The 11,894-nt window shown below is 51.3% G+C and overlaps 1 protein-coding gene across 5 annotated transcripts; it reads right to left on the reverse strand.

The window, feature by feature from the left end:
* Window positions 1-3,092: 3,092 nt before the first annotated feature.
* ARPIN (actin related protein 2/3 complex inhibitor) lies at window positions 3,093-11,546 on the reverse strand. Of its 5 annotated transcripts, none has more exons than XM_065906923.1 (7): window positions 11,331-11,469; window positions 10,009-10,084; window positions 8,708-8,858; window positions 6,493-6,625; window positions 5,289-5,495; window positions 4,704-4,867; window positions 3,093-3,879 (listed from the first exon to the last, which is right to left on the reverse strand). In XM_065906923.1, exons 2-7 carry the CDS (start codon window positions 10,077-10,079, stop codon window positions 3,871-3,873), a joined length of 735 nt encoding a protein of 244 aa, XP_065762995.1. In that variant the 5' UTR covers window positions 10,080-10,084; window positions 11,331-11,469; the 3' UTR covers window positions 3,093-3,870. The 5 variants fall into 5 exon arrangements, with proteins under 5 accessions (XP_065762995.1, XP_065762996.1, XP_065762997.1 ...); XM_065906924.1 differs by lacking the exon at window positions 11,331-11,469 and adding an exon at window positions 10,791-11,088; XM_065906925.1 differs by lacking the exon at window positions 8,708-8,858 and having other exon boundaries at window positions 11,331-11,546.
* Window positions 11,547-11,894: the final 348 nt, after the last annotated feature.

An 11,894-nucleotide genomic window follows, 5' to 3' on the forward strand; every position in this document is an offset into this window, starting at 1 on the left:
TCTTTACTTCTTAGTATTACAAACAGTGCCGTAGTGAATTATATATGTGCCTCCTCGTGCAAAAGGACTGTCTCTCCATGGTAGATAGCGAATGGTGGAATTAAGGGATCTAGGGATCTTTAATGCAATTCCTTTTAAAAGGTACCTGCGACCCCAAATTGGTAGGGTTTGTATTTTAATACCTTAGTGGGGGGTGAGTGGAGCACGTCCTTATGTTGCAGATAGAGCTGCAAATGGGAATTACCTGCCCAAAGGACAGTTGACGGTATGTATAAAAAAACCTTTAAAATATATTGAACATTAGACCCAGCATTTGCAGCTTAGAATTTATAATAAAACGACTGTGGATGTGTGAAAAGATTTAGCCTCAGGAACGTGCATCTCAGCAGTCTTATTTCTGGGGAAATGGGAAGCAACAACTCATTATTCAAATGAGAAATTGGTTAAATGCGTTGATCCACGTGCATATGAGAAATATTAAAGTTATAAAAAATCATGTTGTGAAAGGTTTATGGTCTAGGGAAATGTTCATGTTATAGCTGTAAGTGGAAAGATTACACGAAGTATATAAGGGACACCGTACTTTTTGTAAAAGACTGTAAGTATATACCCCAAAGGGCTTGCCTGGTGGCTAGAGGTTAAGAATCCACCTGCCAAGCAGGAGAGGCAGGTTTGATCCCTGGGTGGGGAAGATGCCCCCGGGGCTAAAAATGGCAATCCACTCCAATATTCTTGCCTGGGAAATTCCATGGACAGAGGAGCCTGGCGGACTACAGTCCATGAGGTCGAAGAGAGTTGGACATGACTTAGCAACTAAACAGCAGCATCAGCATAGCTATTAACATATAAAATTTTTATGTTTGTAAATCAATTTTTAATAGAAAAGTTTTTAAAATATGGAAAATGGTTATATTTAAAATATAACTGACCAACCCAAAAGACCTTCCCCCTCAGTAATAAATGGGCAAAGGGACTGAATAACAAACAAGGATATACATCTAGGAAACAAAGATGAAAAATATATTTAAGCTCACTATTCATGGGGGAAAAGGCTAATTAAAATTAAAGTATTAACTTTAAAATTAAAGTATTATTTTCACCTTGTCAATATCAATTGTTAAAATATTATCACATCCAAATCTGCCAAGAGTAGCATGAAAATAGTCCTTTTCTGCCTTGCTGGTGAGATAATTTAGTAAAGCAATCTGGCAATATGACAAGATCTTTACAAAGAATTCCTAGATTTCCAGTAATCTAACTCCTGGGAATCCATCCCTAAGGAAATAACTCCCAAAATATAGTCAGGGGGGAGGGGTAGACAGGTGAGAGAACTATGTAGCTTAAAATAGTTTTTGACACAGCTCCAAATAGGGATCAGTTAATTACCCAAATTTTGGAAAATGACAGAACTATTAAGGCTGCTTCTGCTATTTAGTTGCTTCAGTCCTGTCCAGGCTCCTCTGTCCATAAGATTCTCCAGGCAAGAATACTGGAGTGGGTTGCCATGACCTCCTCCAGGGGCTCTTCATTAAGGCAATCAATCTTAAAAACAATGGTATGAAGACTATGTAACAATATAGACAATGGTTATATAACATCAGTTGAAAAAGGATTATCAAATTTTATGTGTTGGTATAATAGTGCAGTAACCATGTACAGAGATTGTATATTCCAAGGTCAGGCCACTCCCCTATCTCCATGGCTTTGTAGGTCCTTTTCTCTTGCTGCAAAGTCCCTTTCCACCTGCCTGCCTAAATATCTTCCCATCTCCCCTGCTGCTGCTATAGACCAGATCACTCTAGGCTCTCACCCCCGCCACGGCAGCAATCTCCTATCTGGGCTCATTCCCTTCAGTTCCTCTGCAGTCAAGCAATCTTTGAAATACACAAATCAGATCATATTACTCTCCCTGGGATCACTGGCTTCCAAGATATTAAGGATAAAGTCCCAAAACATCAACACTTAACATGCTGAAGATGCCATGCCTGACCTCCAGCCTCTCCTCCAACGCAGTTCCACTCCCATCACTCTCAGAGCTCCAGCCATGATGGCCTTTTCCTTCCAGGAGCCTGTCCCCAGCCTGCTGAGACCCCGGAGCCTAGCTGTTGCCCCCGGCTTCCCTGATTGACCCACTGTGCCTGCTTATTTAGGATGGTGGCCCGCCCACAGAAGTTTGCCCTACCCTTTGGGCAGCAGGATGCCCTCCCTGGGTGCCTCTCCCCAAGTCAGTGTCCCCAGTCCTCCTCCTGTTCAAGCCCTCCCTGGCCACTGCATGCTTGAGGTCTCAGCATGCTCAACGGTGAGGCAGCCCCATTCAGGCACAGGACACTAGGGAAGCGGCTTCTACAGTAGCCGGAATGAGAGAACAAGATGTGAACTGAGACAAGGGCAGCAAGAACAGAAGAGACCCAGGAACGCTCCAGCCACCTGTAACTTCAGTCAGTCTAAATGAAGTGTTAATCCCAAACCTCACAGCCATATTGTTGAGCCCAGGCTCAGATATACAGGAAGGCAAATGACAGGTTGAACCATGATAATACATGCTGGGACCTCAACCATGAAAACCATATGAAAAAAAATGGAGATAATAATCACTTGTGCCTCTTGGGATGGTTGTAACAAGTAAGACAAGTGCTTGGCACAAGTACTAGAACCAAGAGGCCCTCTGCAGTCAGTGACTATAATTATCATTACGGAAAGCATCTAGTGTTGTGTTTGATCCATTAGGGGACTGCGTTAGTTTACCACCACCCCCTTTTCCCTAAGGCAAGCAGGATCTACATTCTAAGTCCCTACCCATTCTTAGGATATGTAGATTTCAACACCTGATCTCTTCATCTATGTGGATGTGGGCACATTACCCCACAAGATAATGTTCATGATCAAAAGCATATGGCTTTTAGAACTGCTCTGATGGTCCAGTGGTTAAGATTCTGAGCTTCCAATGTAGAGGATGTTAGTTCGATCCCTGGTCGGGGCACTAAGATCCCACATGCTGCGTGGTATGGCCAAAAAAAAAAAAGATATGGCTGTCTTTTTATAGGGAGGTTGCTCAGTTTATACCTAATAATAAAACAGTCAGTGTAGAGGAATCCTTTCCTAAAATTTTACTCATTCATAAAAAATTCTCAAGGTACAAAACAAGAAAAAAAGGTGTTATCCAAAATGTGGCCTGTGGCCTGGTGGAGGGAGTCAGAGAGAAGGAGACCAGCTGGCCATACCTATGAACGAGCTCAGCCTCTGTAAAAAGATCATCCCCAGGAAAACAGCCAAGGGAGGTCGGGAGACAGGAACCTCCAAGGTAGCAGAGAACCAGAGGAAGAAAAAGAACTGGCAGTTCTGGGGGCCGAGAAGGGCACGAGGGAAAAGGAGGCTTGAGCAGGAGGGCAGAGGCCCCCAACACAGAGGACCAGGGAGGAGGGCAGCTGCAGGAGGAAAGCAGGAAATAGGACAGAAGGAGGCGGCCCCGCTAACTTCTCGGAGCCATTCTGCGTACAGATGAGGGATTCCCCCCAGTTCTGCAGCAAGTCCAGATCTTCTGATTGCCCCAGGGGCGCTCGCCCCCTGCCTGCCTCCACAAACAAGGCTGCCGCTCAGGGCAAGAGCCACCATGAAAATGTCTGGGGAAGGCTAGACTCACATCCAGGGAGGGACCCTCCACGAGCCACAGCCTCGCACCCCACGGCTAACATCGGGGCCTTAGATTTGATTTTAGCAGAGCTTGTTTGAAGAGTATATTCCACTGCGGCTGTAGGGAAGAACCAGGTAAGGCTTGGTGGACCTGGTCCCCTGAGCTCCAGAGTGAAAGCTGATGGAAGAAATGCTCAATGGTGCCAGTGGGTCCTGGAGGTACCCCATCTCTCCTTGACCTCAGTCATCCTAGAGGTAAAGAGAGATGAACAGTATATTTCATAAACGTCTTCTATTGTCATCAAACAAGTGTTCGATCGAGTGGTACTGGTCAAGCCCTCGGCTACCTGCCTTGGCCTCATCTCATTAGCGTTGGCCCAGGGAGCCAGCTTGGCAATTCCCATTATTTGATAGTCTAAGACTCGCTTTATTAAGACAAAAGGGAATTCATTTTCTCTATCTGCTCCTGTTTTCTCTGGCGAATGTCTTCACTTTATCAGCTAGATAGCCCGTTTTTCTGAGACTTGGTTTTAAATGTTCAATTTGGGAGTCTTTTGACACCAATTCAAATCTTTGGGTGAAATACAGCTCAAAAACCAAATCAACTGTGAATCAGTTGAGGATCAACTAGGGGGCTGACCTTTGAGCCAAAAAAGCTGTTAAGGTCCAAGTCAGCCATCTTCCAGCCACTCTGGGCAGGAAGCCCAGAACAGAGTTGGGGGGAAATGTTCATTCAGCGGCTCAACACGGCTAATGTATTCACTTGAAGTGGAAATATTTGGAGCCTTCCTGGCATTAAGTCTCCTTGATTCCCCTCTGCGCTCCCTTTTTCTGTCCCTTACTTTTATAAATCTGTGGGGCTCTCTTGTCGATTGGCACAGTTCAGGCCCACCAGGAAGAAAGGTCCCTTCATACCTTGAGGGGCTCTTCATCAGGAATTCCACCAAAGCTGGGAGTATAGTTAAGTTGCTGTCTCTTTCTCCTACCACCCAGTCACAACTAGTCCATACAAAACTCCTGCCAAGAGATAAACCACACCAACGCCTGGTCCATGGTATTCTCCCTGGACCTACCCACTCTTCATCCTCTGCGCCATCCCCCTGCTCTCGGGTCTCGCTTGCAGCCCCCCCCGAAGATTTTTGGGCCATGATGTTGTCCGTCCAGGATGCTCCCGTCTTCCCATCTCCAGCGAAATTACACTTGGTCACTGTTCCAGCCTCGAGTTTGGCTAATGAATCTGAAAGCAGAAATTCAGAGTTCCCTCATACTCTCCTCCTTTCCCTCAGAACTCCCTCATTCTGTCTTGCCTCTCTCCATGTGGTGGAAACCTAGCGGGGCCCGGCCCTTCTGCTGGGGTCCTCTAGGCTTGAGGGTGCTCAGGGAGCCCGTGGAGGGGACCTCAGATAGGAGAGGTCACCCACAGGAACCAGAGGAGTGAGCAGCACCCCAGGATCCAGAATGTCCAGGCTGTTGCCCCCCAGGCCACTTGTCCAGGGAACTGAGGAATCAATCTCAAGAAGTCAGGTCTGCAGGGAGGCCAGACCTGACCTGCTCCGTGAGCCCTAAGCAGGAGGGGTGGGGGACCCTCAGGCAGGAAGCCAGGAGCCCCCACAGGCCATACAGGGGCATCAGGCCACAGCGAGGGCTGCACTGCTCACCCAGGAAGGGGCTGTCGCCTCGAGTTTTCAGTCGTACCCCAGCCCCGAGTTCGAGCTCCATGGCCTCCATCTCTGACTCGGGCATCCAAAAGGCCACTGTCTCAGCGGGGGTGAGGCTGTCTGTCAGCGCAAGCAGCTCCGGCTTATTCACCAGCCCCTTCAGCGCCTCGAGCGTCAGTCTGTCTGAGTCACCCTTGGCTTCCACCTCTGCAGTGTAAATGTGAATGTGCAATAAATGCTCTCTGCCAGCTGTCCCCCTGGGCTTCCACCAGCACGAGGTGGTCATCACCACTTAACAGCGAGCACTCTGGGAGGGCTCTTTAGAAGGCAGCTGAGGGCGGACTGTTGTTACCTGCTCAAAAACACCCGCACTCCCGCCCTGCCCCTGCTCATTAAGGAGCGCATGCAGAGGATTCTGGGTAAGGGCTCTGGAGCCAGGCTGCCTGGCGCACATCTGCTTTACAAGCTGTGTGACCACAGGCAAGCTACTTACCCTCTCTGCGCCTGACAAATAGGGTGAAACATGGTACCTACCCGATGGGACTGACACGAGGTATAAAAGAAAGATCTAGTGTATATAAAATGCTTAGCATGAGGCCCAGCACACTGCGAACCCTCAGCAGGCATCAGTGTTTTTACTGTCCCCATTTACAAATGAGAAAACTAGGGCTTAGAGAGGTTAAGTAATTTGCCCAAGGTTACACAGCTAGTCAGCGGACGAGGCAGGATTCAAGCCCTTCACACAATTCTGCCGTCCCAGGGACCAGGCAGAGGTCTCCCCTGGCTGGGATGGGGTCTGCTGGAACCAGCAGCAAATTTGGATGGTCCTCGGATTCTCTACTGGCCTGCTTATCCTGGCCTGGGCAGAGCGCAGGGGCTCAGCCAGGGTTCCAACAGCCTCTCACTGCCTACCCTGGAAGTCCCAAATCTGCTGATCTCAGCTTGGGGGTGGGGAGAATGATCCCACCAGACTGCAGGAGACGGGAGACGCTGGGAAGGCACCAGGCCCTCAGCACTGAGGTGGGGCAATGGGGACCCTCTGAGTGAACGGAGGGCAGGGAGAGTCCAGCCAGATGGCACTCAGACCAGACGCCGACTTCAGTCATGCTGAGAAGACACTTTCTGGTGCCTAAAAAACATCTGGAGGCAAAGGAAGGCCACAGTGAAGGACGGCCCCTGGGGAGGAAGGGCAGGGGGTACCTACTGTAAGAGGACATGAGGAAGCCCGTGTTCACCTTCCTGGTGGCGCTGAAGTTGGGCTCAATTTCGTTTCCCTTGGGGTCGAACTTACGGCGATGGATGCGACTCGGCCGGATATACAGCACGTAGTAGCGCTCCTGGGGCCAAGCAGAGAGAGTGAGGGGCTGTTCACTCCCTTCACCCCACAACGCACACACTCCCCACGTGCTCCGGCTGCAACCCCCCAGCCTCACTCTCTACCCTAGAATCCCACCTTGGCTCCAAAAGATATTCAAGCTGGCCAGGGCCCCCACTCCCAATATTCATTCATTCATTCATTCATTCACATGTTTAGTAGAGCATGTGCCACACGTGATGAACCATGGCTACACGTCCATGAGAGGGCAGGTTCAGAGCCCAACCCCACAGCCTCCACACGGTCAGAGCCAGAAAGAATAGAAAACCATAACCCATGGACCCCAAATACCACGAAGCAGGAGTAGTAGCAGCCAAGATGCCACAAAAAGGGCACTGAAATGGAGTTCTAAGTGAGGACTGCCACTGTTACCCTTCCAACAAATGTGGGTTCTGCAGCAGCATGTGACGCTTAGCCTCAGTTTCCCCTGTTGCCTGGAGACAATGCAAGGTCTACTTTCAGACATGTTGTAAGGATTCAAGACAGAACAGAGGAGCAAGCACAGTGTAAACGTGAAGTGTGCGATACATGCTGTCTGCCAACTGTCCTAATCAAAACAGGAGACGACAACGTTGTAAGTCAAATATACATCAAGAAAATTTTAAATAAATACTATAATCCAAAACAAAAACCAGAGATTGAAGAAGAGGAACCCACCACCTGGGACAAACAGGGAGCAAGTTCTCATGGTGTGGAGAAACCTGCAACTGTGCGAGGAAGGGTGTAGGAAGGATTTTAAAGGCCTGGACAGGTACAGAAAACAAAAGTCAAGGTTCCACGTGGACGTCTGAACAACGGAGGGGCCTTGGAAGCCTCATGGGAGTCTGAGCTGCGGAAGCACGTGGGGGATGATGTAAGACAGGCCTTGAGTTGGCATCTGGAATTTGGGTTTTACATGGCGGACCAGAGGGAATCCTGAAAGGTTTCTGAACAGCACCTAGACTATGACAGATGTCTTTCAGCAGACTAGTAGGGGATGGGTGCCGGGTGCAGCCAGAAGGCAAGAGAGGGGGCGCAAGGTTTAATCAGGACAGGCTGAGTTCCAAGGGCCCATGTGGGGACATGGAAGGCAGGGTGTGACATGGTCAAGGTAGGAAACCGGTAGGACCAAACATTACTCACTTGGGGGAGGGGTGGAGGAGACTGGAGGCTTGCAGGCTGGTGGTAGGGGGCATGTAATGATTGTCATTAGGAACAAGGAATGAGGTGGAAGGTTTGGAGAGGGACTGGAGAACACCCTGCCTGCAGAGGACAGCTGGGGCAGTCCAGCCCCACATCAGCTCCTGCTGGGCTCTGCTGGGAAGGCTGGCTGGGGTTATAGCCTGGGGTGCTCATTCTGCTGACCCACATGCTAAGGAAGGGAGGGCGAAGCAAAGCATCTCCTGGCCTGAAACTAATGCTGAGATGGAAGCTGAGGGTTCACGAGGGGTGTGGGTGAGAAACTGGCTCCAGGTAGCTGCAGGCCTCTGGAACTTGCTGAGCTCAGGTCTAGAGATCAAGGAGATAAATCTGTCAGTACATCTGGGGTGGGGGAGGTTATTTGGAAGGTGGGAAGGATACAGATTCAGAACTTGTTGTTCAGTTGCTAAGTTGTGTCTGACTCTTTGTAACCCCATGGACTGCAGCACACCAGGCTTCCCTTCCTTCACCATCTCCCAGAGTTTGCTCAAACTCATGTCCATTGAGTTGGTGATACTATCTAACCATCTCACACTGTCACCCCCTTCTACTCCTACCCTCAATATTTCCCAGCATCAGGGTCTTTTCCAGTGAGTAGGGTCTTTTCCAGTGAGTTGGCCCTTTGCATCAGGTAGCCAAAGTTATGGAGCTTCAGCTTGAACATCAGTCCTTCCAGTGAACATTCAGGGTTGATTTCCTTTAGGATTGACTGGTTTGATCTCCTTGCAGTTCAAGGGACTCTGAAGAGTCTTCTTCAGCACCACAGTTTGAAAGCCTCAGTTCTTCAGCACTCAGCCTTCTTTAAGATCCAACTCCCACATCCATATACGACTACTGGAAAAACCATAGCTTTGACAATACGAACCTTTGTCAGCATAGTGATGTCTTTGCTTTTTAATACGTTGTCTACGTTTGTCATAGCTTTTCTTCCAAAGAGCTTTTCAGAACTAGTGCTCAGGAAAGAAACCCTTGCTAGTAGGGAACGGTGAATGCCAGCCAGGTGTGTCCATGGATACCTGAGATGGGGGATGATAAAGGGCGTGACACCAGGAGGCTGACAGGACAAGAAGAGCAGGGCATGGATGTGGGACTGAAGCCCCAGGTGGTATCAGCAAGGCAGACTTCACATTTGAGCTGGAAATAGAGGCCCAGAATACAGCAACCCTCCTCCCACCTCAGGGCTCCACACTCATGCACACGCGAATGTCCAGGTCCACACCGGTGACCTGCTTTATAAAAATCCAACATTTCAGAACACCCAGCCACACAGGGACATTAAAAGGTGAGCAAGGGAATTCCCTGGCGGCACAGTGGTTAGGACTCCGTGCTTCCACTGCAGGGAACCCGGGTTTGATCCCTGGTCGGGGAACTAAGATCCCTGCAAAATAAGCTATACGTGGACCAAAAAAAAAAAAAAAAAAAGGATGCGAAAGCCCTGCTAAGATATTCACCACCCTGCAAATGGAGTTGCTTCCGGGCTCCTTCTGAAAGCAAACTCCAACAGTACATTTAAAGTAATTCAACTCCAAACAACTCAAGGTACACATGATTTCCCAGCCACACAGCTGGTACCCCAAAGGAGAAGGTCACTGTTGACCTCGCACGTATATAGGCAGGTAACTTTGCTCTGACCTTGTTCATCAGGTCTGGAAGCAGTGGGAACCACCAGACCAGAGCAGAGGGGCCAGGCCCTCAGCCCAGAGCCACTCATCCTGCCTACCCAGAGAAGTTCCCAGCATTCTAGTTCTGTTCCATCAGGAGACAGGACCTCTTCAGACGGCCTTCCAGCCCACTCAGAACCCACAGCTTGAGTCCTGAACCACTGACCTCACCCCGTCCTGCTCTCAGCCCTCCCAGTCCCGCCCCAAACACACCCTTTGGTTTAGGGCCTGGTCTGTCTTCTCATCAAGAACCCAGTCCCCACCCCCCACCCCCAACCCTGGTCTGTCTGCCACCCAGCACAGTCCTACTGATCCCTTCCATCCGTGGCCCCTTTTGGTTGCCAATCTCCCAGTCAACCCTCTACCTGTCCTGTGAGCCCCACAAGGAAAGAGCTGGACCCCAAGTCTTGGCACTGGCAGAGCCAAGCAGAGGGAGGTACCCTAGTGGGTGGGAACCCTGAAGCCAGTGAGTGCCCTGAGGGCGCCCCCTGGGAAACATCCTTACCTTCCTGCCATGGGCATCCGAGATGCTGTGCCGGGATACATCGAGCAATTCTCCCTCCAACAGGACGCCATCTCCCCTGAGGATGAGAGAGAATGAGGGCTTCACTGGTTCTGTCGTCCCCAGGAAAGAACCACAAGTGCAACGGCCCCACCTGCAGGGCATTACTGTAACCAGAGCCTCAGTCTTCAAATCCGCCAAAGAGTAACAACCACCTCACTCGCTTCTATGAGGGTGACAGACGACTACACACGTGAAGGTGCCTTGTAAACTATTAAGCGTTTACAAAATATAAAGAACTTTACTTTTTTACTTAAGCAAATTTGGGGGTGGGGTTGTAAGGTCTAAGCTGCTATAAAGTATCTTCCCTTTACACCCGTTTTAAAGCACTTCCATATTTCTGTTCTTCTTATCCATTTTTAGAATGGAGAAGCCCAGACTCAGAAGTTTCCTGAGAAGCCCAAGGTCACAGGGTCCCTCATTGAGAGGAACTGGACCCTCCCTTCCCAATTCCAGTTTTCATAAAAGCAGAACCTAGGGACTTCCGCCTTTGGAACCATGGAAATGGGAGAGGGGTGGGGGCAACTGAAGGGATGGGAATGAAATGAAACCTCCCTGGACCTTACCTGTCCCTACCCACCCCCCTTAAGCCCTTCATTCTTTGGTGGTGGTTGTTGGTTGTTCAGTGGCTAAAGTCGTGTCCAACCTTTGGCGACCCCATGGACTGCAGCACGCCAGGCTTCCCTGTCCTTCACCATCTCCCCGAGTTTGCCCAAACTCCTTACTTTAGGTTTGGTCACTGCAAATGGAATGGTCCATTCGTTCTCATAACCTCCGCGTCCATGATGGCAGGGCTGGGCCCTCCCGATACAACACGCCTCCGGGCAGGCCTCGCGCTCCCCCAACCCTTCCAGGCCGGCTCCCACCCGCTGTCCCCGTCCCCGAGGACACTGTCCTGCTGGAGCTGGCGGGCAGCCCGTGCAAAGGCCTGAAGACAAGGCAAGGGCCAGTGGTGGCGCGTGGAGTCAGCGGGGCGGGGCGGAGACAAAGGTGGAGGTGAGTAAGCACCGCCTTTTGAGACCCGTTTGGGAGTCGAGACCGACCGTCCGTGAGCGTCACGCCGATCTCTGTCTCCCAGGTGCGTTCCGAGGGGAGCACTGTGAGAGACGATCCCGAGGCCCTCGAGGTCTTCGGCGAGCCCCGCCTTTCCTCCCACCCCCACCCCAACCCCCGCGCGCAATCAGGGAGCCGGGATTCAAAGCAGATGCTCGCGAGCCGACGGAGGCCGGGCCGGGAGGCGGTGGAGAGACGCGGGCGGAGCCTACCGCTGGTGGGCGGCGGGGTCCCAGGCCCCGGGCAGCCGCGCGCTCCGCACCGCCTTGTTGCGGAGGGCGCTGTCGTGGTAGATGCGGCTCATCCTCCCCACGGCCGCGGCGCGCTCGAGGGCTGGCGAACCGAGCGGGCACGCGGGGCTGGGGCAGCGCGAGGGGAAGCTTCCGGAGGACGCGCGGAGGCCGGCAATTCCCGGCGGCCGATCCCGGGCTGCGCGGCCCGGCCCCGGGCGTTCCCGCGCGGGATTTAAAGGGGCCGAGCCCCCATTCCTGTCCGCAGGACCTTGCTTGGTGGGAAGTGGGCTTCCTGGAGGACCGGGCTGGGGCCTTAGCCCGGAGGTAGGGGTGGGATGAGGGAGAGAGCCACTCTCTTCTCTTTTCTTTCCCTTGTCCTTGTTACTAGTGGGAGGCCTCTACTCCCTACATGCACAAATCGAGGCTCAGAGAGCCCATAGGATCAGCTCTGATAGGATGCGTTTCCAGAGAGCAGAAATAGGAAAAAGGGAACGGCCCCTGAGGCGGCTCGGTGAAGAGTGCCTTCCTGCTCTTTTTGCCCAG

The sequence above is a fragment of the Muntiacus reevesi genome, chromosome 15 (assembly GCF_963930625.1).
Source record: "Muntiacus reevesi chromosome 15, mMunRee1.1, whole genome shotgun sequence".
Taxonomy (NCBI): Eukaryota; Metazoa; Chordata; class Mammalia; order Artiodactyla; family Cervidae; genus Muntiacus; species Muntiacus reevesi.

Excerpts from the sequence above, each read along its gene's own strand:
- ARPIN (XM_065906923.1), bottom strand. The coding sequence starts at position 10,079 with ATGGCGTCCTGTTGGAGGGAGAATTGCTCGATGTATCCCGGCACAGCA. Across the intron at positions 8,859-10,008 it reads CGGATGCCCATGGCAGGAAG|GTATCCATGGACACACCTGG; the intron begins GTAAGGATGTTT and ends CCCCCATCTCAG. Across the intron at positions 4,868-5,288 it reads AGGCGACAGCCCCTTCCTGG|ATTCATTAGCCAAACTCGAG; the intron begins GTGAGCAGTGCA and ends TTCTGCTTTCAG.